This window comes from Trachemys scripta, chromosome 1 (assembly GCF_013100865.1).
Source record: "Trachemys scripta elegans isolate TJP31775 chromosome 1, CAS_Tse_1.0, whole genome shotgun sequence".
In the NCBI taxonomy this organism is placed as follows: Eukaryota; Metazoa; Chordata; order Testudines; family Emydidae; genus Trachemys; species Trachemys scripta.
In genome coordinates, this window is record NC_048298.1 from 189,704,592 (window position 1) to 189,730,008 (window position 25,417).

Below are 25,417 nucleotides of genomic sequence, written 5' to 3' on the forward strand. Positions count from 1 at the left end.
TAAATCAGTTTAAAAACAAACGTACCTGAATTGATGCAACTCCCTAGTGTGAACACAGTCATATTGATGTAAATGTGTTTTGCTTACAATTATAAATTTAATTTAAATTGAGGCAGAAATTGTGTGTAGACAAGCCCCGATATGGGGTTTGCAAGAACTTTTGAACATCTCACTGAATGAAGCGGGACTTCTCTGGAAACCACAGAAACCTTATTAAATACCCAAGATGACATAGGGGGGCATCATATTACTTATTTCTATTCAAAATTTTATGTGAATGCATTAACAGCCCTTTTACTTTATATTTCCAAGAGTTATTTTTAAAAAATATTGTTATTAAAAATGTACAATGCCTGCACATTTAAAAAAAAATGTGATAATCTGAGTTAATCAGAACACTTACTTTAAAGTACACCTCCAATATAAGGCCCACGGGTAACATTGTGAAAAGCATCTAACTGAGAAAGTTTTTAGGTCACTGAAGTGCTTTTGAAAATGTTACCCTATATCAGTATTTCTCAATGACCAGTCCATGGACTGGTGCTGATCCTTGAGACTTCCCTGGCAGAGTTTAGGAAGGCAGCGTCCCTGGTATCAAAAAGGGTGAGAAACACTGCCCTATAGCCATGCAAAATTTCTACTTTCTTCCCAAAACAACTGGAGCTGTTTAAAAACAGGACCTTGTAATTTTTTTTAAAAATCTATCCATCCATCCATTTGTTAAAAGAATAGGGGAAGCATTTTCCCACCTCCAGTCTACTTATTCTCAAAAACTGCAGAAATGCCTTTTCTCACATTTATAAAAACAGGACCACACTCAGGTAGAAACCAGCCTGAAAGGTGAAAATTTCACCAGGTTGTAAGAAATGAAAATGGTTTTTCAGAAAAGAAACACTCAGGTAACTGTAACAGTGGCCGTGTGCTATATACTCCAGCTATAGTTATCATGAGGACATTCAAGAACAATCTTGAACACACATATTTATCGATTCTTGAATGCACAAGTTATCAAAGGCAGTATCTCAGTCACCCACAACACTCCATATTCTACTAGTGAACTGTCTCCAGTGAAACCATTTGTAAACTTACTGGATGAAATTCAGACTTAAATATGTTCCACAAATGAAGTATATTTTGTAATCTGTGCTAAATATTGCAATGTGGACAGAAAATACAAGTTAAAAATCAACACTATAATAGTATAGTTGCATTAATAGTTTCATATAAATATACTTCCAGAATAGTTAGACAAACACTCACCATTCATCAAGAGATCTAGTGCCATGAGGAAGGGAAATAATTTTCCTCTGAAAAATTACATTGACCACTGCCCAATTTTAACAGCATATACCTTTATACTTCTATCTTTGTCACACTTTACAATATTCCTACACAAGCTTCCTTCAGAATGTCAAGGAACTCATTTTGTGGAGTCCAAATCTTCCTAATAACCACCAATCCTACATTTTAATTTAGTCAATATCAGATTTAGATACATTAAGTTTTTAAACGTACCTTTTTTAGTGACTTCCCTTTTCCTCCTTTTTTTGTTTATGGCATCACTATAGTTACTATTATTGGTATCAGTTTCAGATGCTAAATTAGAAAAGCAATTGAAACTAGCATCAGGTCCAGATTTTGGAGTCCCAGAAGTTTCCATGCTCTCTGACACAGAACTTCTTCCATTCTCCTTCACTTCTGTTTCAGACTCTGCTGTGTCCTCTAAGTCACTCAAGACTTTTGCTTTTTTGAAAGGAGTTGCAGGCTTTTGACTTGTCACCTTCTTGATTTTTCTACTATTCCACCTGCCTGACTCAGAATCTTCCTCATCCTCAGAGTTGCTCACTGCATGCTGTTTGTGTGTAGAAGTTGACTGGCTGGACACTTTCTGACTGCTCCCATCCTCTGACTTATGGCTTTTGGAGTCGTCCTCTGAAAATTCTACTGTTGGATTTTTAATTTTAGGAGATGCAGCACAGACCGTCCTCTGTGGTGGTTTTTTGCTATTGCTTTGCCTATTTTTGTGTGCCATTCTTGTATCAGTTTCAGAATCTGAACTTCCAACTTCAGATTCACTAATATATTTTCTTCTAGCAGCAGATGAACCAGGTTGAGAAAGTTTTTTCTTCCTCGCATACTGTTCTTTTAGTTCTTTTTCACTTTCAGACATTAAACCTGTCTCATCATCCGAACCGTCCAATAGCAGTTTCCTGGCTGCAGCAGAAGCATTGCGGTGGGGCAGTTTTCTGTTCTTGCTTCCAATGCCAACACTTTCTGAACTGGAGATCTCTTCCTCCACATCACTCATCAGCCTTAATTTATTAGCAGCCACAGTAGCACTTCTGCGCGGAATTTTTCTATGTCTACCAGTTTTGTTACTCAACGATTCACAAGCCACTGCTGAAGTATTTTCAGAGTCACTTCTATATAGCCTTTTCCTGGCAGTTTTTCTGATATTTCCATTCTCCTGAGAATCTGATCCTGTAAAATATAGAATTGCTGTCAATTTTAAATACAAGGACACCCATTTATGTTAAATTAAATTTCCTGTAAAGTCAAACAAGTTCAACTCCTAGGCACAAACTGAAATTGAAGTACAAATGTAGTAGTAGCTGCAACTTACATGGAACATTTTATTTAACTAGAAAATAAAGGTAACACTCTCATTCTTCACAAATCTAAAAGATGAGCATTCACCGTGTCTTGAAGCTTGTTTTATTTGTATTTAAACCATCAATACTAGTATCAGTTGTACTCAATTTCTTTTTTTGAATTAAAAACAAGGGAGTTGCAAAACCTTCATCCTCACTGTTTGACTATCTCTTTGCCTTACTCGTAACTTCCTTCAGTATGGATTCCTTCAATGCTAATGTTAATCGTTTCACCAGAGGAGACCGTAAGATACTGAGAAAAGTCTTACTCTTACAGCAACAGTATCGATACAAGTGCCATGCCACTACGCTAGCCTCAGTCATGTATTCAAGATGTTAACATACAGTTTTAACTTTTCAAAGTGTTATTAACATGAACTTAATTGCACCACATATATTTACCACTGAATATGCATTTTCTTATGTTATTGGCCATTCACAGAAAATGCTGATTGAATCTTACCCATTTGCTTTCTTTGAGCTGCTCTATTTCTGGTTACCCTAAAGCTGCTGTTCTTTGCTCTGGATATACCGTTGTGTAATACTGGGGATGCAAGAGCCATAGAGCTCTCTTTACTTTCCTCTGAGCTACTTGACGAAGAAGAGGAAGAAGATCCTGATGAGGAGGCAGAGGAAGAAGCTGAAGAGCCTTCTATTTCACTTTCTGGTTAAAAAAAAGAATTTAGAATTCTAAGTAGGAACACAGCAAGTTAATGACCTTGAAAATTAATTACTAGGTGTAATTTGCTGTTTTACACTTTACAGAATGTTTCTTACACATATCGCTCCCATATAATTAGTTTCACAGTGTATTATTTATAGACCACAGGAAGGCATACATTATACCAGTGCCACCTATAGTGATAGCTGCCTTACATTTTCCATTGTGAGACTGTTTTCAGTTGCTCATAACTTTGCCAAACTTTACGAGGGCTGAATTTTTTCATGCTGCATTGTCCGGTGGCATTTTCTCTCTCTCTTTTTTTTTTTTTTAAAAAAGGTTCAGCTAAAAATGTTCAGTTATTTTCAAGGAAGGCTTTGCAATGTTAATAAAATTGTGGTGGCTTCTTTAAGAGTTTAGCACCCTTATGCTTTGGGATAAGAATGGGATATGAGATGCGGTAGTCTTCGTGTGTTTGTTGCATAGGCAACATTAATTCCAGCACTTCCTTTCATCTGAGTGCATAACTTTGAAATCTTAATATCCTTTTTGCATAGTGTTTTGTGCACAATACACACACACACACACACACACACACACGCAATGTTAAATATAAGTCATATTTATGTGTTAAATGTACTGATACGGCAAGTTCAAAGTGTTCATCATAAGCACTGTTTGCTAAGATTGTTTGAGACTTCAAGGTTCCATTTTCACATTTAGCAGATTTTTAAAGCAGCAAATGAGGATGACAGGACCATTTTTCTCCCTTCTCACCCCTCAGCAAGCCATTTAGCTCTGTGATGACTCCTCACGTGAAACTGAGTACAGGCACACAGACTATCCAACAGGATTGAAGGATGGTGTACAAGTCTGCTTCTTTGGTTATAAATATATTTTTACTTATAAGTTTCCTCTACTGCAGGCTTTTCACTAATAAAAGCTGAAACTAAAGAAATGTATTGGGTTCTATACAACTTTAAAACAGAAGAATTCTATACTTAATATGCAAACAGCATGAAAACACAAGACGTTATTACAAAACATTCATAGTTATCAGAGACAAGGTTTTCCTACAGAAGGCATTTTAAAAAGGTTTGTATTTTTAAGAGTTATTTAGCTAGACTTTATGGGAATTATGGTTACTTTTCCTACAAAGGCAAAAAAAATTAGCAAACATTTTATAGCTCAAGTTTAATATATAAGCAAATACAGCTTTTAAAACAGATTTTGTTTCTCACCTGATGACAATGCAGTATGGTTTGTTAAGGGTGTAGTTCTAGCTTTTCCATTTCTTTCACGTGATGATATGCAAGCAGAATCAGAAGATTCGCCAGAAGAACTGTGGGCATAGGTGCTAGCATTTATTTTATGGCTTGTAACACATGCTGCTTTGCTAGAGGTAGGTTGGGTAGAAGAATCTTCCTGCTCAGATTCAATTTTTGCCTGAGATTTTAAGGGTTTCTGCTTCACATTTCTAGCCATAAAAAGGAAATAGAAATAACTATAATATACAATGTAAGAGAGCAGAATATTTTAATAAGAAATAATGAAATATTTGGAAACATGGATAAAAGGCAATAATTCCTATTGGTAGAAAAACTGTATTCAGTACCATTTACAACTTGGTGAAGAGCGATTAAATTTGTGAATTAAAATATTCAGTTTTATGTCGTCTTCAGTTGTGAAACATTCACAACTCAGTAGTCGATGCTAAGTGCTCTTGGTAAAAGTGTAATTTACACCTACAGTGAAAATATCTAATGACATCTAATCCATTTCCTGATTTAAACTACACATATATACATAAATCTGAGGCTGACAGTGTTTCCCTCCTATTTTCCAAGTTGCAACAGCAGCCTTTGTATTTCTGATGTACCCTAGAATCCTCACTTATCAGTTGCAATAGGCATTTAAAAGGGCCATGTATACCAATTATATCTTATGATAAACAGAGTCCCAAAGACACCAGCTAAGAGGTGCAACCTGGGAGAAAGATCCTGCTCTCTGAAATAAAATATGTGAGTACACAGAAATGGGAATACACGAAGTCTATAGTTTTCCACTGTAACGCCAATCTAGCCTGTATGACTGCTGCACACAAGCCTGGGGTTCAATTTGATTACTGGAGAAGAGTGCTCTTCTGGTAGAGGAGTGGAAGAGAGAAAGGGCACTTGTTCGACACCAGAAATATTTCTTCTAATAAAATTAAAACATTAAAAAAGCCTGAATGGGAAATTTGTTACCTGATAAAGCCCTGAATTAACATATGTACTAGTCCTTTAAATCATGAGTTCTTCAGTGTTTAGAATAAGGCATCCTTACACGCTTAGGCCACATATGCAGTAAGGTATCTTTGCTGGTATGGCTACACTGGAATAGTATACTGGCAAAGAGCGCCTACCCTGGTCGCAGCTTATACCACCAAAACTGTGCTTTTACTAGAATATTATTCCACCACACCTAAGCACAAAAACAGATTACATGAGTAAAAGTGCAATTTTTCCAGTATAACTTTGTGTACTACTAGGGGCTTCTGATAGCATAACTATGTTGGTGAAGAACTACACCTCTTTAACTCCCTGGCCAACACAACTGTGCTGGCAGAAATCTTTAGCGTGTACTTGGCCTTACCCAGCGAGGATTTTACACCTCTTGCACCTGTTCTACTGGTCTTAGAGACTTACACATGAAACTACATCTCTTGGTTTAGGGGACGTTTGAACATTTCTTCCGTAGCTACCTCCTGGCAGACTTTTAGCTGGGAGCATACCAAGCGTTCCCCCCCGTGACTCCCCAGCCTCTTTCATGGGTAAAGACATGGGGCAAGAATTAGATTGAGAATCCACCACATATAGGAAAGTCATCCAGAGATTTCTGGGGAGCCTGGCAGGAGGCCATTTTGTTTGCTCACATTAGAAAATACCCACCACTTTAGGATACTAAATGGTAAGTTGGTTCCTTTGGTTTACAGACTCACTCAAGTAAGATTTTTCTAATTATTAAGCCACAAATTCATATAACCAGAGATTCTTTTTGAGGGACAAGAAATGCATGCTGTGGTCAAGATGTGTCTTGTAATTTGCAGAGACCTATCTGAAGCACTCCTTGAATTCCGCTGAAGAGGAAATGAGGTCTCAATAATCCTCTGAAACACTAATCCTTGGCTCAGTGAAGGTCTATGTGCTGGGAACAAGTCATACATAATTCCTCTTCAGATATGAATGAGACTGATGTTTCAGATAGAGCATTGCCTGCTCTTTAATGTGTTTCTTTATTTCAGCCATACTTGCCTGCTATTTGGTGGAGGGAAGGGAGCAGATTGAGAATGTGAGGAATAGTCCTGTAACAGATCCTAATAAGCTCAGCGCACCTGCCACTGCCCCACATACGCTCTACAGTTAAGAATTGAAAACCTAGGGTGGCTCACTACTTGCCAGAAACAGTAGGGAAATGAAGAGCTGTATTTGGCCAAGGTAGGTGGACCTTGCTTCTGCTGCCAGTTGCAGAATGGCTGGGTGGCAACAGAAAGGGACATATCCAAGTAAACACACTGCTAGGCAATGAGAGCCATTGCCTCTGGATAGTAAGCACAGGAGGGAAAACCACATTTAAAAGGACTGGTGGAGAAGCAGCTGAAAATAATTTATAGGTGATAAATCTAGACTAATTACATTTGCATCAATCACTACCACCACCAGGTTTGACCTTCATGGACTTCTTGCCGCACACACAAAGTGTGGAAGAAAACATGAAGTTAACCATGTTGCATTAGGAATATTGAAGCTTATTTTCTTGGAAATTTTGGGTAAACCTCACCATGAGCTACCAACACCACATTATAATACATGTGGAATATAACTTCCTATTATATATGCTTGGTTATAACAATTTATCCTTATTATGGCTAACAACTTTTACTAATTTGTAATAGGTTTATCATTTAAGCCTTCCATCTTTCATATAATTTCAGTCAGTTAAAATTTGGTTGTCTGGTTAAAGCTGAAGAGATTAAAAATGGTTCTACTCCATATGCTCAGAACTGTTTTATAATCAATTTATTTTGTACTACACAAAGGACCTTCTTTGCAAGTCTTCACTGCTGAAAAAAAATTTGTACTAAATATTTCACTATAATTAACCATTTAACTAATAAATTAATCCTAGGAGATCATGCTGTCATCTTACAAAACTGAATGCAATATGCATAATTTTTACAATAGTGAAAATTCCCCAAACGCATTCATCTTTCTAATCTATTTACCTGAGTGTTCTGTTAGGGTGCTGTACCATGCTATGATTTTGCAACCTCCTATAACATCTCTGGCTTCTTCTCAGTCTTTCATTGTGTTTTTGGCCAGTTTTAAAGTCTGAAACGATTCTTCTCATTTTTTCCTCAAATAGTGCTGATAATCTCAAGGTCATACTATAAATCTAAATAAAGAGATGTTAATTTTAAATTATAAAGTATCTTACGAGTAAATTGAATGTTTTACAAAAAAGAATTTACTGAAGTGACCATCTGGAGCAAGTGACAAAAATGACTCAGCATAAATTAGAGCTACAAGAAACATATGACTGACATCTACTTTTTCTGAATACTTTTGTTGCACTCTATTCTTTGTCCAAACCCACCAGAACGGTAGATTGCTCCGTTGCATTACTAGATAGGTACTGATAAAGGGCCCAACACTAAATGAAGCCTAGCCCAGCCTGACTACTATGAAAGCACAGTGTACAAAAAGGTACCTTTGATCTTTTACTTGGAGTGTAAGATTTTGCATTGCTAAATATTAGTCTTATATCTTTGCATAGTTCCATCGGGTTATCATAATTTCCAGCTTCCAGCGTCTCCTTCACTGTACCAAAGTCCATTGGAGTGTCTATAATATGTCTGTAGTCCTAGATAAAAGATATAGATCAAAAAAATTTCAGTAGCTTAAAAGGGCGTACAGAAAATAAAGCAGAAGAATTTTGATGTGTTATTTTATTATTTCTATTAGCACAATAAGGACAGCTAAATAGTCTCAAGTCTTGAGCTACAACCTCAGCAATTTAAACACCCCAACCCCACTAAAAGAGACTCAAGATTTTAGGTTCAGATGGCTTTGGTTCAGCCTCTGTTGCTGCTGTCCCACCTGGGGGTACATACTACAGCAGCTTTCATTTTTAAAAGTTTCCATCTTTTATGATAGCAGAGAAAACCTTGAAAATATAAACAAAGAGCAGCTAATGCAGTGATGTCTGAGTCCACAGAGCTTTATAGCTTTGAGTGGGTAAACAGTCCCCATTCTTCTCAATGCAAGTTAACTTAGGTGCCCAATAATGATAACATTAAATGTCAACATTAACTATTTCACCAATGATCAAAGCAGAGGGAAGATCATTGCATAAATCTTTCACACTATTTATTCCAAGGGGCTGTGTAAATTGGTAGATTGAGTGTATGGGGAAGGCTTAAGAGATCTCTCCACTTACTTTCCCCTCCAGTCCCCCAATTACTTTCCCCTCCATCCCCCCTAATTAAGAAGGGACTGAGCAGTGCCCAGCAAGGCATCTGAGCCCCAGCAAGGAGTCCAACAGAGCCCATAGGTGTATTTGAACCTCAATAAGGGAGAGCCAAACTCAAGGACTGGAATCCAGACAACAATTTGTTGGAGTATTATCTCATTTTGTCATCTTAACTGGGCAGAGCTCGGAAGAGTAACACTACTTTCTTCCGAACCTTTGAGCATTACTGAACATTTGTGTTACTGTAGCAGGCAAAGACCCCAACCAGGATTGGGGCCCAATCGCACAGAGTACTGAGCAAACACAGACAGTCCCTGCTACAGATATCTTACAATCTAAAATACATTAGAACAAAAATTATTAGGAAGACATAATATACAAGTAAATGAACAAGATGACTAGGGGCACACTTTGGTTCTTACAGGTTGTGTGATGTGTTTTTAATAGGGTCAGAGGAAGTATTAGGAAGAAATGAAGGTTACTTACCTGTAACCGGAGTTCGAGATGACTACACATACTCCCACTTACGGGTACTCCGCCACCTTTTGGTTGAACCCTCGTCTAGCAGAAACAGATATAGGACTCTCATATCCCACCTCAACCCCTCAGTGTCCCAATGTATTCAGGGTAAGACTATAAAGGGGGCAAAGCACCCTCCCAACTTCAGGTCCTTCCACTGCAAAGCCAGAGACATAATTACAAGGCCTCTAACAGAAAGGGGAAAGAGGGTGGGAAGTGTGCATATGCAGACACATCTTGAAGAACTCCGGTTACAGGTAAGTAATCTTCATTTCTTCTGTGAGTGGCTCTGCATATCCCTACTTATGGGAAAGATTGGCAAAGAGTGCTGAGACTAACCTGGAGGTGGGAACAGGGACTTAATTGAATAAAAACATAAGCACCACTTTGCCAACCCCAGAGTATGTTGCTTGGTGAAAGAGCACTGAAGTTCAGGTTGCAGCTTTGCAAATCTCAGTCTGAGGCATCTGCCTCAGACAAGCAAAGAAAGCAGCTACAGCTCTAGTGGAATGTGGTTGAATCGAAGCAGCTACAGGAATTTTTGCTAGTGTTCAACACTCAGCAATACATTGCTTTATCCACCAGGAAATAGTCTGAGAAGAAACCGCATGCCCCATGTGGTTCCTGACATATGAAACAATCCAGACATTTTACAAAACCTCTCAGTTCTGTCCAAATAATAGGCAAGTGCCCTTATGGCAGCCAATGTATGGAACACAGATCTTTCTAGAATGTAGTTTAGAGGGGGGAAATGGTAAATTAACAGACTGATTAATGTGGAAGTCAAACACCAAATGATAAAATAAACATTTAGCCAATGGGGTGAAATGAGATTTCACCAACGTGGTCAAAACCAAACTGAGGTCTAAGGAAAGGACAGAGTCTCTAACAGGATGCACATTAGATACACCTTTATAAACTTTTTAACTGAAGCAAGAACAAACAGGGATCTACCATCAACTAAAGCATGATACGTAGAGATGGCTGACAAATGGACCTTTAATGATGAGTTGGACTAGACAACTCTTGGATTTAAGTATGATAAGTAGTCCAGCCAATACTGAGAATCAGACATCCGCTGCATCCATGCCTGAAATCTAGACCACTTTAGGTAGTAACAGTTTCTTATGGACCATTATCTAGAGTTAACTAGTATGAACAGATGAACACGACTGCTCAAGAGCAGATAAAGTACGACCATTCATACTCAAGTGAAGGGACTGAAGGTCTGGGTTAAAAATCCTGCCCCTTTCCCCTCCCCTCCCCCCGGGGACACGAGGTCTGGAGACAGAGGAAGGTATATGAAGACTCCACTGGACAGTTGAAAGAGATCAGTAAACCACTGCTGATGTGGTCAAGATTGGGCAATGAGTATTATCTTGCCTTATCCTAACACCTCTCTATCACCTTCGGTATGAAGGGAAAAATAAATATATCAGACCCCTTCCCCAGCGTAGCAGGAAAGCATCTGACACACAGACTGTTCCTACCCAGTCTAGAATAGGAACAACAACATATTATTTGGAACCTAGGTGCAAATAGGTCTACAGTTGGGTTGACCCTATCTGGAAAATATGGTCAACCACCTAATCTTTTAGGGACCTCATGTGCATCTGAGAGCAGTCTCTGTTGAGACTATCCACAACTATGTTGCTTTCCCCAGCCAAATGTAGTGCCACAGGATACATTTCATGGCAGATACATCAATCCCACAGATTTATCACCTCTGCAAACAAGGGGGCAGAGTGATCATCCACTGTTTGTTAATATAACAACATGTTTGCAAAATATCTGTTACTATCTGCACAACCTTTCCCGGCAGCTGATGGAGGAATGCTCTTAGAGCCAGATGAACTGTTCTTAGTTCCAGTATGTTGATGTGCAATGTTCTTTCCTGAGAAGACCAATGTCCTCGAACTGTTTAAATGATTCAAGCATGCCCCATCCAATGGTTTGGGGGGGGCGGGGGGTAATCTGAAATCACTGTCCGAGATGGACCCGAAGAACTGAACTGCATACTTCAGAGCATGTTTGTCCTGCTTGCCCACCAGTCCAGAAAGACTATGATGTTCTGAAGTTTAGTGAACAGCTAAAGGCTGTCTGAACTTCGACTGTAAGCCTGGGACCTGCCTCAGAGGTCTCATTTTTAAATTGGCAAACAAAGTCACATCGGTAGTGGCTGCCATAAAACCCGTGAGACTCAGGAAGAACCTCACCCTCTATGTGGGGCAATTTCAAATTCTTAACAGACTACTGCATTTTGAGAGACCTGTCATCAGGTACAAAAACTCTCGTTACCACTGAGTCCAATATGACACCAATGAAAAGGATCCTTTGTGTAGGACAGAGGATTGACTTTCGGATGCTGAGAAGAAAAGATTGGTCGTGGTAACTATGTGAAAAGTCTTCACGCACAGTGACTTTTGATAGCCAATCGTTCATATAAGGGCAAACAAATATACCCTGCTTCCTCAGATACACCAACACCACCACAGAGAGGCACTTTGTAAATACCCTGGGTGCTGCAGAAAGGCAAAATGGAAGCACCTTGTACTGGAAATGGCTCCCAGCTACCACAAATCAAAGGTACTTTTGATGTTTCTGAAACTGCAATATGAAAATTAGTGTCCTTTGGTTCCCAACTCTCAATCTAATCCAGGACTGATAGCAAGGGATTACTGAAGACAAGGTCAGCGTATGGAAATGAAATTTCCATATGTGTTTGTTCAATTCCATCAAATCTAATATCTATCAGAACCCTCCCCATCCTTCTTTAGTACCCAAAAATATCAGGAGTAAAAACCATGACCCTTTAGGTAAGCAAGAATCTCCTTGACTGCTCCTAACAAAGCAACTTCTCAACTTCTGTGAGAATTGCCTCAGGAGAGGGGTCCCTGAAGAGGGACAGACGGGGGAGTTTGAGGAAGGCAGCATTATTTAATTGAATGCCATAGCCTTTTCTTGTGATCTCTAAAATCCACTGGTTTGATGTTGTCTGCCTCCATTTGTGAATGAAATGGGGTACAGCTGGTCTCCAAAGGAGGGGGTAGAAAAAAGGTAGTTGGCTGGTCCTAGACTCTCAGGAATCATGTCAAAACTGAGGCCTAGTCTTCACTTACCGGCTGGTCCGGAGGCACGCCATCGATGTTCTGGGATCGATCCCGGAAGTGCTCACAATCGACGCCGGTACTCCAGCTCGCCGAGAGGAGTACGCGGCGTCGACGGGGGGAGACTTCCGGCCGCGTCTGGACCGCGGTAAGTCCGGAGTAAGGTACTTCGAATTCAGCTACGTTATTAACGTAGCTGAATTTGCGTACCTTAGTCCGAAGTCCGGACTAAGTGTAGACCAGCCCTGAGGCTGTGTGTTCCGGAAAGAGGGGGCTGACAGGGAAGTGGGCTATTTGGGTTTGGAACCTTGTTTGAAAGGTCTCTTTCTGTAACCGTTCTATGAGGCTTGTTGTTGGTAACTTGAGTCTCTGACTGGATGAAAAGTAGGGTGCTGAAGGCTGGGAGCATTGCTGCCTCTGCTATTGAAAGAAGGGCCAGCCCTCCTTTCAATGGGTGGGATTAACCCCAGAGACTGAGCTGTCAAACTTGCATCCTTCAGTATTTCTAGTAAGTTGCGAGTCTTCATACTGAAAAGACCTTCCCCTTCAAAAGGGAGATCGTCGAAGCTTACTTCTGGTGTCCATAATTATACAAGAGGATCAAAGCCATGCACGCATCCTGATAGTCACAGCAGACCCAATCCTTTGGCAGCAGTCTGAGGCACTGAAGGAAGCTCTGAGGGAATACCTGGCTACATTCTGACCCTCCAATAAGATGGCATTAACCAACCTTCTCCTGTCTTCAGGTACGTCCTGGAGAAGACAACATTCTCCCACAGAAGGAACTGGTCACAAGACATAACTGCCTGATAATTCACCATCCTAATACCGAGGGATGAGGCGAACACCTTTCTCCCCAATGAGTTCTTCATCTTTCCCCTGTCACTCAAAGTGAAGTGTAATTGTTCCAACCTTGCCCTGTTGCTGGCAGCAACTATTACCAGCAAGTTGTGCACAGGATGGATATGAAAATACGAGAACCCATCAGAGGGTATCTGGTATAATTTGTCCGCCTTCTTTAAGATAGGTAGGCAAGAGGTGGGATTGGATCACACAAATCTGGCCGACTACAAAAACCCCACCAGGATGGGGAGTGATATCTGACTCTTGGCAGAGGTACCGAGATTATAAAATACCAGATATGAAGTCTCTTCCACTGGTACCACAAGGAGATTCAGAGTGGACAAAGTGCAATTCACCAAGTCCTGAAATTGGAGTGTCCTCAGGAGGACGAAGTCACTCCCATGTTCATCCGGTGATAAGTCAGGCTTGAAGTCAGTTTCTAAATGCTTCTGTTGAAAGAAAAGGGTTTTCTTCTTCATCATCATCGTCCTCAGACAGGGCATCAGATATCACTGTCTGCAGTGTCAATGGATCCAGGGGAATCAGATCACAGGATCTCTGGGCTTTCAGATTCCTTGCAGATGAAATGTCGCTTCCACATCCACAAGAAGAGTAACTAAAGAGGTCTTGGCATGGTCATCAATAAGACCCTGGTCCCTGATACCCGGGGTTTTCAGAACCAAAAGCAGTGGTAACTTAAAATGTTTCACTCCACGGGCTATCAGGAATAAATCAATGCGAACACAGCAATTCTGTCTGATGAAAGGTTAATACAAGTAAGCATGCCCTTATCTAAAAGTGCAATTTATTAGATATAAGCGCACACAGACATAAGCAGTATGTTTAGAACAATCCAAATAATTACCGAGAATCTGAGATGGTATAATTTTCAGCAGGTCAGTAATGGCCCATTGCTTCCCCACTGGCGAGTTTGGTATCAGAAAAAAAGTCTCTCAGAATAGCTTCAGAGAATTGCCCCCAAGTACACTCTATTATATAGTCTTTTTACTAGACTAACTTTTACAAAACACACAGCTCATAGTGACCCCCTACTGAGTCATCACCTCTCCTTACTTCAATAAACTACTTAAACATTAATTAGTCATAATAAGGTTCTATATCTAAGGTGCACAAATTCAAGATTCTCATTCACTTATTTTCTTTCAGTCTCAATTTGTTGACTCTTTCTTCCCCTCCTTCCATTCTGATTAGCAGAAACTGCAAGACTCTGGTTGTGTTTGACCTTTCCTCCAGAAGCCTTGCTTGTTCAAATTAACCCTTAACTACGTGGTGTTCTATTTTATTAATTCATGGTGGCTGAATGCACACAATATGATCGCAATTAGCTTGATCAAAATCTGGGGTATACACACCCTTCTAATACAGGGCAATAGCTCCAAGACTGCCAGTTTCCCTAACCACTGGGGGCCGGAAACTTGCCAACAGGAGAAGGACCTAAGGATAGTCCAAACCTCAATACAGGTCTCTGTATTCTTCCTTTATCCTCCTCATGGAGAAGGTCCAGGTCTAGATCTGAGAAAGAATGTACCACAGATAGTAACAGATCTGGAGGGAGGAATGCGAATCCAGTCCTTTGTGGTAGACTTTGATGAAGACCTCAGAGGAGGGATCAGAAGATGATCCAAGAGAGGACCAACAACGGGATTTGTTTTCTTCCCAACTGGACACGAAGATGACAACCCTGGAACTGAGGATACACATCTCCTTTTATGACCTGTGCACTTCACACCTGGATCCAGGATATATATCGAACCTGAAAGGCAGACTTGGGTCGTTATAGTGACAGAACTTTCCAGAACTGAGAAAGTAGCCAGAACCGAAACAGAAATTGGGTCAGAGAATAACAGTGGATCTGAAGATACACATGGGTTTGTCTCTCTTGTTACTGAAGCTAGAGGTGGAACTGGACCCTGCTTTGGAATTGTGGCAGCCTTACCAGAATCAGACATGATCCATAGTTCTGATGCACAGGAACTGGCACTGATAGAGTTGGCCATCTTGCTTCTATGCTGCTTCTTCCTCGGTGTCTCAAAATCCAAAACTCAAGGCAATGACGACTCTCGTTCAGAGACTGCCACAGGGATTAGATCAAAGTCCGACTGCTGTGAGGCACGAGGTATAGCATGAATGAGAGCAGCTGAACTGTTCCTTAACCTTTCCTACAGAACCGGAGTGGTGGGATCTGACCAGACAGCCATCAGTTTTGACATTATCACCTTGGGGGTTTGACTGGGGGAGCCACAGGAACTGATCCAGTCCCAGTAGGGGCTGCGGCTTCTTCGAACCCTGCAGTCGAGCGGAACAGACTGAGGCCACCGGGGCCAAGGCTGGCTCTTCAGACGTTTGAACCGAAGTCAGAACAGATTCAGAGGGTTTAGCCTCAAGGGCTTCCTTAAGTAGTAGTAGCTGTAGGCAAGTCTTCCTGTCTTTGCAAGCTCTGGGAGAAGTGGGGTGAAACTCTGGCATCCATGAAGAGGTTTAAGAAAGTAATATTTAAAGTTAACAGTCCAATGAAGTTAATGCACGCAAAAAAGTTCACACTTCTCAATCATTGTTTCATGATATCTGCAAACATCGCTGCACTGGTTTACATTTGCAAGGTTTTCTTTGCAATCATGGGGTTAGGAATTGACTATTTTTCAAATGAAAGGTTAGATTCTATAGAATATGAATGTCCTATAGTCCACAAATAATAATACAGGTCAGATTCAATTCATGGCCAAACATTTGACAGCCCTGCCCTTGAATCTCAAGGAAATAGTAATTTTTTTTTAAACACCCATTAGATGTAACTAACTTCAAGCAACACAAAATGATACTAGTATGAGATAAGCAGTTCCAGTTTCAGTAACAAACAAAAAGACCTAGGAATTAAGAATACAGACAACATGAATCTTTTCATTGATGTTTTCTTATGATAGGACATAGATATCTAGGCACATGGCAAGGCTAATTTGTGTCAACGGTTCTGGACTAGCTCCAAGAGCTCGGATCTATGAAGCCAACTTCATGAATGACAGTCATATTATGGTACAAGTTCTGTACCAAAAGAGAAAAATGATAAGACAAACATTAAGTCACTTAAGTTTTATGAAGGATAACTTACAGGATATTGATCCAAATCAACAGGTTGTCTAAAAGGCTCAGAATCTTCACATTGGAAAATTAAATTTACCAGTTCCATACATTGTTTCTTCCAGGTATTTTCATCATAGTTAATTTTCACATTGTTTCGTCTCTTCATAACCCGTCTCTTTAAAAAAAAAAAAAAATTACTCCCAGAAAAAAAACAAGTTACAAAAATAATTCCAATTAGAACGTTAAACACACATTGCAGAAACTGCTGGATAAACTTCGAGAGTATCTTAGTAAAGAAACAGAAAATTATAGCATTCTACTTTTTGCATTTTTTGTAATTCCTTCTCTTCAATTTTTGATAAGTGTTGAGTAAGAATTTTCTCCCCTTCAACCTAGCTTTTTATTATTGGCTGGCCTACAGAATCAAACATACTATTATATTTAAGTGTGATGGATGCAAAGGTGCTCTCTTTCTTGATCTCTGAAAATTCCTTTAGGAAAATTATACCCAGTGATCAAAAGGGTTAAACCCACATCTTGTGTTTTTTCTAATTGTTTTCTTGCTGAAAACACTGTCCTGTGTCCCTTAAGTATAAACCTTGAAGAAAAGACCTAAGACTGTTTCCTGAATAATTCCAACAGTTTACACATTAGGTTCATATACTCAGATTTTAAGGTCAGAAGGGTCCATCATGATTAAGGATAATATTTTGTCTCAGACATTTTTGGTAAAAGTCATGGACAGGTCACACGCAATAAAGAAAAATTCACGGAAGCCGTGACCTGTCCATGACTTTTACTAAAAATATCTGTGACAAAATGGGGATCAGCGGGTCCCCACACTGCCTGCAGCAGGGCAGCTGCGCAGCAGCTGGGAGCCGCCGGGGCTCCCCCACCACCTTCTGGGGCCGCTGGGGCTCTGGGGGCCACCAAAGGCGGCGGGGATACCCTGCAGCTCCCCACTGCTACAGGCTGAAATCATGGAGGTCACTGGAAGTCACGGATTCAGTGACTTCCGTGACCTCCGTGATTAAATCGTAGCTTTAATCATGATCATCTAATCTAACCTCCTGTACATTGCAGCCCACAGATCCTCACCCAACCGCTCCTATAATAGGCGCTTAATGTTTGGCTGAGTTACTGAAGATCTCAAATCTTGATTTAAAGACTTAAAGTTACTGAAAATCCACCATTTACCCTAGTTCAAACCAGCAAGCGACCTGTACCCCATGCTGCAAAGGAAGGTGAGAAACCCGCACGGTCTCTGCAAATCTGACCTAAGGGAAAATTCCTTCCTAACCCCAAATATGTTCATCGGTTACACCCTGAACATGTGAGACCCACCAGCCAGACACCTGGGAAAGAATTCTCTGTAGTAACTGAGACCCCTCCTCATCTTGTATCCTATCTCCAGCTGTTGGAGATAACTGCTAGTAGCAGTTGCAGATGGGCCATATGCCATTTAGGCAACCTCATCATACCATCTCCTCCATGAACTTATCAAGCTCAGTCTTCAAACAAGTTAGGTTTTTTACCCCCCAGTACTGCCTTGGAAGGCTATTGCAGAACTATTGCAAAACCCTCGCCTAATTTCGAGCCTAAACTTGTTGATGGACAGTTCATAGCCATTTGCTCTTGTGCCAACATTGGCCCTTATGTTCAACAACTCCTCTTCCTTTCTGGTGTTTATCCCTCTGATGTATTTAGAGAGAGCAATCATTTCTCCTCTTAGGATTCATTTTGTTAGCCTCAACAAGCCAGGCACCTTAAGTTTCCTGGTTCTCCTTTCCTCTTATCCTGGTAGCCCTTCTCTGCACTTATTCCAGTTTGAATTTATCCTTCTTAAACATGGGAACCCAGAATTGCATCCAGTATTTCAGATGAGGTCTCATCGTGCCTTGTACAATTATTTTAACACTTCTCTTTCCCTACTGGAAATATCTTGCCTAATACAATCCTCAGATGCATCAGCCTTTTTTCAGGGTCACATCACATTGGTGGCTCAGTCATCCTATGATCAACCAATACACCCAGGTCTTTCTCCTCCTTCATTACTTCCAACTGATAGGTCCTCAGCTTACAGCAAAAATTCTTACAGGCCCTAAATGCATGAGCTTGCACTCTGCATTATTAAATTTAATCCCATTTCTATTATTCCAGTTTTCAAGATCATCCAAACCTTCTTTTATGATATTCTGGTCCTTTTCCATATTGGCAATACCTCCCAATTTTGTGTCATCTAAAAATGTTATTAGTACACTCCCATTTTGTGTGCCACGGTCATTAATGAAAATGTTAACCAAGATTGGTCTCAAGACTGATCCTTGAGGAATTTCATTAGTAACCTCCCTCTAGCATGCCAGTTCACCTTTCAGCATGACCAGTTACAGCATCCCCTTTAACCAGTGCCTTACTCATCATCTGATTTTCGTACTGATCCCTATCTTCTCCAATTTAAGTAATAACTTCCCCTGTGGAACTATATCAACCACTTTACTGAAATCCAGATAGAGTACATCTATTGCATTTCCTTTGTCTACAAAACTAGTTATCGTTACAAAGAAAAATCAGTTTGGTCTGGTAGGATCTACCTTTTGCAATACCATGTGGTATTTTAACCCAGTTATTTACCACTGTGCCTTTAACTACTTTCTCTTTCAAAATTTGTTTTAAGATCTTGCATATAATTAGGGTGAAACTAAGGGGCCTGTAGTTTCCTGGATCACTTTATTCCTTTCTTAAATTAGGTACTATATTTGCAGTTCTTCAGTTATTGAAGTCTGTTTTAATATCAGTTTTATCCATTGCATGTTCTGAATTATGACTTAATTACAGGAATAAGTAAAAAACCTGAAGAAATCTTTAAAAAATTGTATCTGATTATTTGCAGTTATCAACAAGAAAGTTAGGATAGACATTAATTACAAAAAGGTAGCATGCTCCACTAGGTTCTGCTACTTCACTACTGTTTCTGCTGATCACCTTTTTGGACAGGTAGGATTTCAATATTTATGGTAAGGACAGGCCAACTTACTTTTACTTTTCTGTAAGAAGTTCTTGGAAGACATTTATCATCATCCTACAAAACAGACCACACGCCACGTCAAAAATAATTCACAAAATAAAATAGGTAACAACTATTCTGACAAAGAAGCTGACATTATAAATTTATACTACAATGAAAATAGTAAACATACTATCTATTGTGATGGACATTATAGAAAACTGTCCAGTTAAGCTAGAAGTTCCAACAGTTCCTGACAAGCCAAGAGGGAAACATCAAAGGGGATACTGCAGCCTTTAAGGAGGCCCCAAATTAGGAGTGACTTATTTAGGACCCTAAACACAAATCAATACTTAACATTCCTGGCACCAGCATCATGTCCTTAACCTCAATGGATGGATGATACTGGAGTCCTTGATGCAAAGGCACCCAGAGTTAGGGGTTTCAATGACACATCAGAGGGATGCTTGCACTCTTGGTACCTCTTGTTGAATGCTTTTTATATAAAAAGGATACCTTATGACAAACCAGGGCTCAATACCACCAACTTTAAGCACTAAAGGGCATGAGAAACGCAGCGTGTAGCAGATGAAAAATCTTACAGCTTTTCAAGTTTTGCCTGTCTAGCTCAGAAGCAAAGACGACCAGGCATGAAAATCCCACCAAAAGTAACTTTGGAGAAACTACTTAAACCATGAAAAACAGTGTAAGAGTCACTTATGGCCTGAATTTCAGAGTTTCCCTGGACTTAGTCCACAATAGAGAACATGTGCTTTTCAGCATTTTTAAAAAAGTTTTAGTTAGGAATAAAAAAATGCTTGAAATGTCTTTTTGGTAAAAGTAGTGTACTATTTTTTAATTTTAAGTATACTACCAATATACCAAAAGGTGGCACTCCAAATGTACACATTCACTGTATGCATTGCTATCAACAGCTCATCACATTAAAATAAATGCATTAGACTACTATTCTCAAATACTGAAGTGAATGTTTTAGTTTCATATTGCATAATCAAATGCAGTAATCAATCATTTTCTCTTTTTTAAATAAAGAAAGCAATTCAAAGCAAAAGTATGAATGAAGAGTAATGGCTTTCATCACATCTATAATTCTGTGTTCTGAACTCTTGGCATTATAATTTTTTAAACAGACAATCATTTTTTACCCCCAATTAAAAGAAAAAAAAAAAAAAAAGATACCCGGAGTTACATATAATTCAATGAATAGGTCTTTTATATATGTATATACTGCACATTTAAGAATAGGTATGGAGCAACTGAGCCACGCACATTTGGAGGAGGAGGAGAATTATACTGCACTTGACAACAGTGATTTATCTGTAAAATGTACACTTCATGTGCAATATTATTTATTTACATGTAAATATCCATAACTCAACAATTATTGAAATACAGTTATGAAATATGGTATATCTACCTATACCAGATCCAAACATCCTCAAACTTTGGGGAAGTTCATTATATATATATATATATATATATATATATATATATATATATATTATATATATATATATAGAAATTATGTATAAAATACATGAATATGTAGCAGGTATATTTCTATAACCAGACATTTGTAATTGTGGCATATTATAAAAGTATAGGTTTTAAAAAGTATTTAAATTAAGTTTTGCTGCTGCTAGTAACTAGATTGACAGTATTTCTTTATCACTGCTAATAAACTCCTACTTTGAATATTTGTTTAAACTAAAAACAGCAGCAGAAGCAACAACAAGAGTTTATTACCAGATCAGCAGCATCAAGAGAGTCCTGCTCATCTTCTGTTGTATTACTAAGCTCAAATATGTTTGTACAAACCGGATCACTGTAAAGTAGAATTAAAAGCTTTACTACGTGAATAATGGAAAAACATGCTTACCACTTTCTAGACTTTAAAACACACATGAACACTGGAAAAAAGTAATTTTCCAAGAGAATTTAAGGCTTGAAAAGGCACGCTTAAAGAAGGTATTTTAAGCTCAGTAAACAGGGCATTGGCAACATAATTTAATTAAAAACTCCTTTTACCAATTTCAAATGATTTCTGCAGAATCTGCCAGCTAATTTATATATTATAATATGCATCCATCTCAGCTTCCTAACTTTAGATTTATAACTGAATTTAGAATGGCCGGCTAGAAGTTTTTCCACTGAAAAGCAGGTGGCAGTGGTTGAGACGGGAAGGGATATAAAATGTTCTGAATTCTCTATTTAGGAAAGAATTTAGTACATGTTTAACAAATTTCTCTCAGGTCAACTAAAGCATTTTAAGATTAAGGCCTTGTCATCAGTAGGACAAATGGTAACTTGCTTTGCTTGGAACATCTCCATGCTAGATGGTTTACAAGAACTAGTTTGTTGATCAGCCTTTGGATAAGGTCTTTAATTCTGGTCTAGATAAAACAGGAGAGCCTACAGGTTTTCTATAGTGTGAAAAATAATATCAACTCTGAAATGCACCAGATCAGGCAGACTGATTAAAAGAGTAGAGAATACTTGTGTGTGTGACAGACAGTAAAACTGACTTACCTCTAAATGCCTAATGAAACTATATTCAGGGTAGATGGTGTGTGGTGTGCAGGGATGAGCAGAAACCTTTGCTTGCAGCTAAAAGTTTTCTGATGAACAAGTTCTATAGAAAGACCTTTCTCAAGTCTTGAATATTAATAAATGCTGATTAAATCAGAGTGCTAAAAATGTCTCTTTGCTAGACATATCAAGGTGCTTCAAAGTTAGTTTGATAAATAGTTTAGGAAAATATTTAGAACTTGAAAGTTTCTAAAGGCTTCAGCTATTATTCATTGCAAAAAAAAAATAAAGAGTCAGCCAAAATTGAGAGAAATTCAAGTGCTATCTCCAACCCAGGTCAATGAAATGTGTATACAATTATATTCAGACTGAAATATGACTTACTCAATGAACTTTAACAGCTGTTTAGTGATCTTCTTAGCAGATCGAGCAATAGCACTCCGAGGTTCATTGAAGGTGCTGGCATTACTTTCAATACATCTGACTTCCCACACCAATGCAGAGATCCTCCTTTAAGATTATAAAACAAATTAACATTCTTTAATACTAAAAAGAAGGAGTATAGAAAGGAAAATAACTCAGTAAATATCTGTCCCTATTAGGTCTATTATACTAAACTGGCAATCCTTTAGTATAGAACCCCAGCTTAATCTCATTTAAAACAATTCATATGGAAAACAGCATAAAATATTCAGGGTTAGCCAGAGAATGGCAGCTGTAGGGGGGAGTGGAGGGAGACCTCAATATTGATGCAAAAACAATATTAATAAAATATTTTAAGTAGTTACAACTTGTTTGCACCTCTACTGAACAGTAAGGTATAGTTGCAAGAACATTACAGACAGGATGATTGAAAACATAATATACATGTTTAGCTAATTATGTTACAAAATGTTGAAGCTAATCAAAGTAATTCCAGAGGGTTTCTGCTTCAATCTCCCAAGGATAAGCAAACATCAAGTAAACAAACCACGTAAATATTTTTAGGAAGAAACCCGATTATGAACAGACTGTATGGTTGGGTTATCAGAGAAATAAATCCAGAGGTAAAGTGGGCCTAATTCCATCTCGTCCATCCCCCCCGCTCCCCAAACTCACTTTTCAAAGAAAAATCTGATTTTAAACCCACACAACAAATTCCAGAAATATCCTTATTGAAATTGATTTCTTTTGTCTTCGTTCTTCAGACTTGGACAACATTTATGGGGGGAAAACGTTTTATACAAGACACTGCTTACTTCCAACTCATGTTTCCACTTAAAGTTGAAAACAATTGTTGTATCTCAAATGCTTAAGATGGTAAAAGCTTCTTTTAATGTTTTTTCCAACTATTTTGTATCAAAATGCATGCCTTCATATAATAACTGCCTGATATTATTGCAGTATGAATAGTGAGATGTTTTATATATAAATATAGCAAGGACATTTGATATTAGTCTAATTACTAATGCAAGAAGCTATTTAAGCATAGAATATTTAGATTAATGGGGAATTAATTGATTACTGACAGTGGACAAGCAAACCCTCACCCAACACAGGAGACAAGAAAATCATTGTTAGAAAAATTGCCATGTAAAGTCAACAACTTAGGCTAAAGACTTTCTAAGAGTTATATAGCTTTAAAAAACTGTTCTGAGAATGAAAAACTCTTATGTTAACAAGATTGTTTAGACTATTTGACAACAGAATTTCATTTCCTGTCAAATAAAAGGAAAAAAAAATCTCAGAAAATGGACTAAGAAAGTTAAAACTAATTAAGAATTTTCTGATCTTTCCTACCACAAGAAGAACAAAGGCAATAAAGAAATGTTGCATATTCATTAAGCAGACTGCATATTCAGGAGCTCAAACTACCACCTAAACCAAAGCTGAAGGCATGAAGCCAATGAAAAGAGAAAGAGCAACCAACCTGAATCTAAGCAAGCATGAATGAGGTGTTTTCTTATAATTTCACAAAAGGAAGAAAAAGGGTATCAGATTCTAAAGTGAGCATTCTCACTCCCTGAGATGCTGCTTAAACAGCAAACACTCTATAACTCATCCTGTCCATCTCTACAAGAAAGAAGAAAAAGAGAGAAGACTCAAGAAGAAACCAATCCTAGGAAACCATCCCAAGACTTCAACATGGATTGGTGAGAGGAAGTTAAAGCCACTACCAAGGGATTAGATTTAAAACTCCTGTAATGATTTGCTGGAATACTGAAATGCTGTTGTAATTTGAAATACTAATCGTTTCTCCTGTTAATCAAGTGATTAGACTATGTATTCATGAGAAGAGACAGGGGCTAAACATTGGTAAACAGAGAAAAGGGGGATTCTATTAGATTTTAGATTCTTAATATTGCTTAACTGGCCTGTCAGAAGACAGCTCTTTAAATGGCTTCTTCTAAGTAACTGATTTAAATATTTTCTTGGGCTTCATAAGCTGTTTTTAAGATTGCTTACTTTATCAACTATAAATTGGCTGGTTATTTATTAATAACCAACAGGTCCACATTCCCTGAAACAAAATTATTTTGCCCATCTATAATCATTCTTTGTTATCTAAGGATATACTAAAGAATGGATTCACAATTTTGGGAAACAATATATTTTGGTCTTAACTTACCAAGAGGAAAGCACACTTCTCAGGTGTTCAATATCGGGGCATAATCTCTGTCAAAAGCTCTCCATAGAGAGACATACAGAAGAGATTGTAATGGAAATAACCACTTTATCATTTGTGTTCAGTCATTTGTGCGGTTTTCTTTTCCTTTCTTTAATAATGAAACAGCCCTGGTTAATAACTGGTGGGCTTAAATGTTTGCTTGCTATCCCCTAAACAATGTAGAAGAATCCCTGTGAGTCAATAGTGGAAGCCACACTAATGAGTTGGCAGTAACAGAAACAGCAGGAGCTGGTCTTCCATTTCTTGTTTCTCTAAACTAAATGTTTTTAGTAATTCTGAAAACAAAATTACTTGGTGTCCAACTATTTCTAAGTACCCCTTTCTACATCACACATTAATCTTTTTTTTTTTTTTCTCCTATCCCTTCAATGTTGAGATTCATGTTAATGCTAGTTAAGCATTTAGGATTTAGCATATTCCTGGCCTAAGTGCATATTTTTCTGAGCACTCTCCTTACATACTGAAATACTTTCATATTTCTCCACAACTATCAGACTACACAATCATACATTGAGTGGAACACTTTCATGAGTCAGTTAAGTTGAAAAAAAATACAAATAAAGATAAAACTACCAGTACATTAAAATTAATTTGTATATGACGTTTGTGTCCGCCAGGCTCCCACGAGTTAGTCCTCAAAACCAACTACTTCTGGGGTAATATCCACAATGGCAGGCTTTTTTCCAGCGATCCAAAATATTGATGGCTCAGAATAAGCATTCTGGCACCCCCAGGTTCTGAAGTCTCACTTGCATAGACACTACTGCATTTAGCCTGAGTTCCTTTGGAGGTTCATAAAGCTTT

General features: G+C 38.6%; 1 protein-coding gene across 3 annotated transcripts in view; it reads right to left on the reverse strand.

Moving 5' to 3' along the window:
• BRWD1 (bromodomain and WD repeat domain containing 1) overlaps positions 1-25,417 on the reverse strand; it is a 111,146-nt gene that overhangs the window by 14,103 nt on the left and 71,626 nt on the right. The window contains exons 32-40 of one of the 3 annotated variants that reach the window (XM_034752922.1): positions 22,330-22,455; positions 21,163-21,241; positions 19,426-19,470; positions 16,420-16,566; positions 8,062-8,214; positions 7,577-7,746; positions 4,554-4,789; positions 3,115-3,315; positions 1,642-2,481 (exon numbers count right to left, since the gene is read on the reverse strand). In XM_034752922.1, the coding sequence (XP_034608813.1) occupies positions 1,642-2,481; positions 3,115-3,315; positions 4,554-4,789; positions 7,577-7,746; positions 8,062-8,214; positions 16,420-16,566; positions 19,426-19,470; positions 21,163-21,241; positions 22,330-22,455 (1,997 nt within the window). Of the gene's footprint in view, positions 1-1,515; positions 2,482-3,114; positions 3,316-4,553; positions 4,790-7,576; positions 7,747-8,061; positions 8,215-16,419; positions 16,567-19,425; positions 19,471-21,162; positions 21,242-22,329; positions 22,456-25,417 lie in introns of those variants that run through there. The other 2 variants (XM_034752914.1, XM_034752932.1) reach the window with 2 other exon arrangements.